This window comes from Lottia gigantea, assembly GCF_000327385.1.
Source record: "Lottia gigantea unplaced genomic scaffold LOTGIsca_384, whole genome shotgun sequence".
Taxonomy (NCBI): domain Eukaryota; kingdom Metazoa; phylum Mollusca; class Gastropoda; family Lottiidae; genus Lottia; species Lottia gigantea.
The window spans coordinates 10720-12598 of NW_008709310.1; the positions used below are offsets into that span (position 1 = coordinate 10720).

A 1879-nucleotide genomic window follows, 5' to 3' on the forward strand; every position below is an offset into this window, starting at 1 on the left:
TGCCCATTGCCATTACATATATCCCATTCAAAGTCTACTTTTTGCATTTGGAAAATCGTAAGGTCTAACCGCTAAGCCCACCTGAATTCAGTGTCCAAAAAAACCTGTCCAGACCATTAGAACTATGTAAATTGTCCCTAAAAACTCCAGGCTCGGGGGGTATATCAAGTTTCTTAGAGGTAAATAGAAGAAAAAGCATATACCCTACCATTTGAGATTTGTTTGTTTGTTTGAAACATGGATGTGAGAAGGGAAGTAGGTGATAAGGGGAAAAAAAAGAGAGGAGGGAGGAGAGAAGGAGACAGAGGAGGGCCGAGAGGGCGAGGAGTATGAATGTTATTGGTAGTGTGGAGGAAGATGTGGAGGGAGAGGAGTGGTTGAGCAAGGAGGAGGCGAGGGAAAGAATGAAGGCGAAGAGGGGGTTAAGGAGGAGGATTCGGGCTTGGATAGAAGATGTGGAGCGAGAGGAGAGGTTGAGGAGGCAGGAGGAGGCGAGGGAAAGAATGGAGGCAAAGAGGGAGGAGAGGAGGAGGAGGATTCAGACTTGGATTGACGACGTTGAGAAAGAGAGAGTGGGAGAAGGTGAAGAAGAAGAAGACATTTATTGTTGTATCATTACATAAATAATTATGAATAAAAAGTTTGAAATGTAGTGTGTTTTTTTTTTATAAAAGTAAAAGTCGAAATTGTGCATGATATGTGGGGAATAAACTACTGAAGCGATCCGATTGAAACTTGGTAGAGTGATAGACAAATAGTTCCCGTCAATAGCAAAAATAACGGCATCTCAATCGAAGCTTTATTTGCCGAGATGTAAGCTTAGAAAGTGGAAAATTCAATGTAGCATGCTGCCTAAGCTCCGCGTAATCTCAGTCTAACTTCACGGACGGTCAGCCAGATGGTAGAGCTACCTGCCTGTCAAATTTCAATTCTTCGGACTTGGTCAAAATGTAGAGAAAATCACGTAGTTCTAACGACTGGGGAAGGTTATTTATTATAACCTTCATATAATATGGCAAACAATGTCCTGAAAACCTTTTTGTCCAAAATACCTTTGTTTCATAAAAAAAAACTTGACAAGTTGATTTTTCAGTCATTTTTCAAGATTTTCTAATGAATTTTTAACAGCTAACTCGTTTCCATCATGTCCAACTGCACCTAAAAAATCAGCAGGTTTCTATGTTTTTCCTAGCAGCCCTAGTGCTTTGAAAGTGTTAGAACTCTCCAAATTTACTCAATAACTCATTCGAGGTCAAATCGCTCAAATTTCCTAATTTCAGAGAAAACTTGTTATTAGATGATGGGGCTCGTTAAAATGCAAGTGAGAGTGCAATTGTCGCATCTCTAAGTTGATTTTTGGCTGAGAAATAAATCAAAAATTTGTTTATTGCAAATGGTGTCCAAAAAACCATGTTTGTTTCTTGTGTAAACTGACGTTTTTGGCAAAGATAGGGTATTTGCCATTTAAAAAATCACCAAAATATTGTCGGACAATGTCCTCTTCTTCCATGCTCATCCGTTTCCTGCCACTAACCTTATGTCCATCAAAAACAGGTGAGGCCTTCTGTGTAACAGCACGTCTTAGTGTTGGATTCAAGGATTGAGAGGATGGATCAGAGGAGGAGCAAGGAGGAGGAGAAGGTGGTTGAGTGGGTGCCGAGGAGGGTGAGGGCGCTGTCAGTGGTGAAAAAAATGCGAATTGCCGTGTCGGTGAGGGGGAACTCTGACATATTTCAGGTGTGGCATCACTAGTAAAAAAAGGAGCCTCTCCCTCTTCGGAATCCGAGGACAATATCAACTTCCTTTTCTTGATTCGCTGAACAAGGGGGCTGTCCTCTTCGGGAGTCATTCTTATTAAATTTGCCCTAGCTGGGGAGTC

The 1879-nt window shown here is 41.4% G+C and overlaps 1 protein-coding gene across 1 annotated transcript; it reads right to left on the minus strand.

Annotated features, from left to right (window-relative positions):
• Positions 1 to 1276: 1276 nt before the first annotated feature.
• LOTGIDRAFT_175759 (hypothetical protein) lies at positions 1277 to 1849 on the minus strand (the record flags this gene model as incomplete). The annotated part of the gene is made up of 2 exons (XM_009059335.1): positions 1277 to 1360; positions 1535 to 1849. The coding sequence occupies 2 exons, from the start codon at positions 1847 to 1849 to the stop codon at positions 1277 to 1279; spliced, it is 399 nt and encodes a 132-aa protein (XP_009057583.1).
• Between the last annotated feature and the right edge of the window lie 30 nt (positions 1850 to 1879).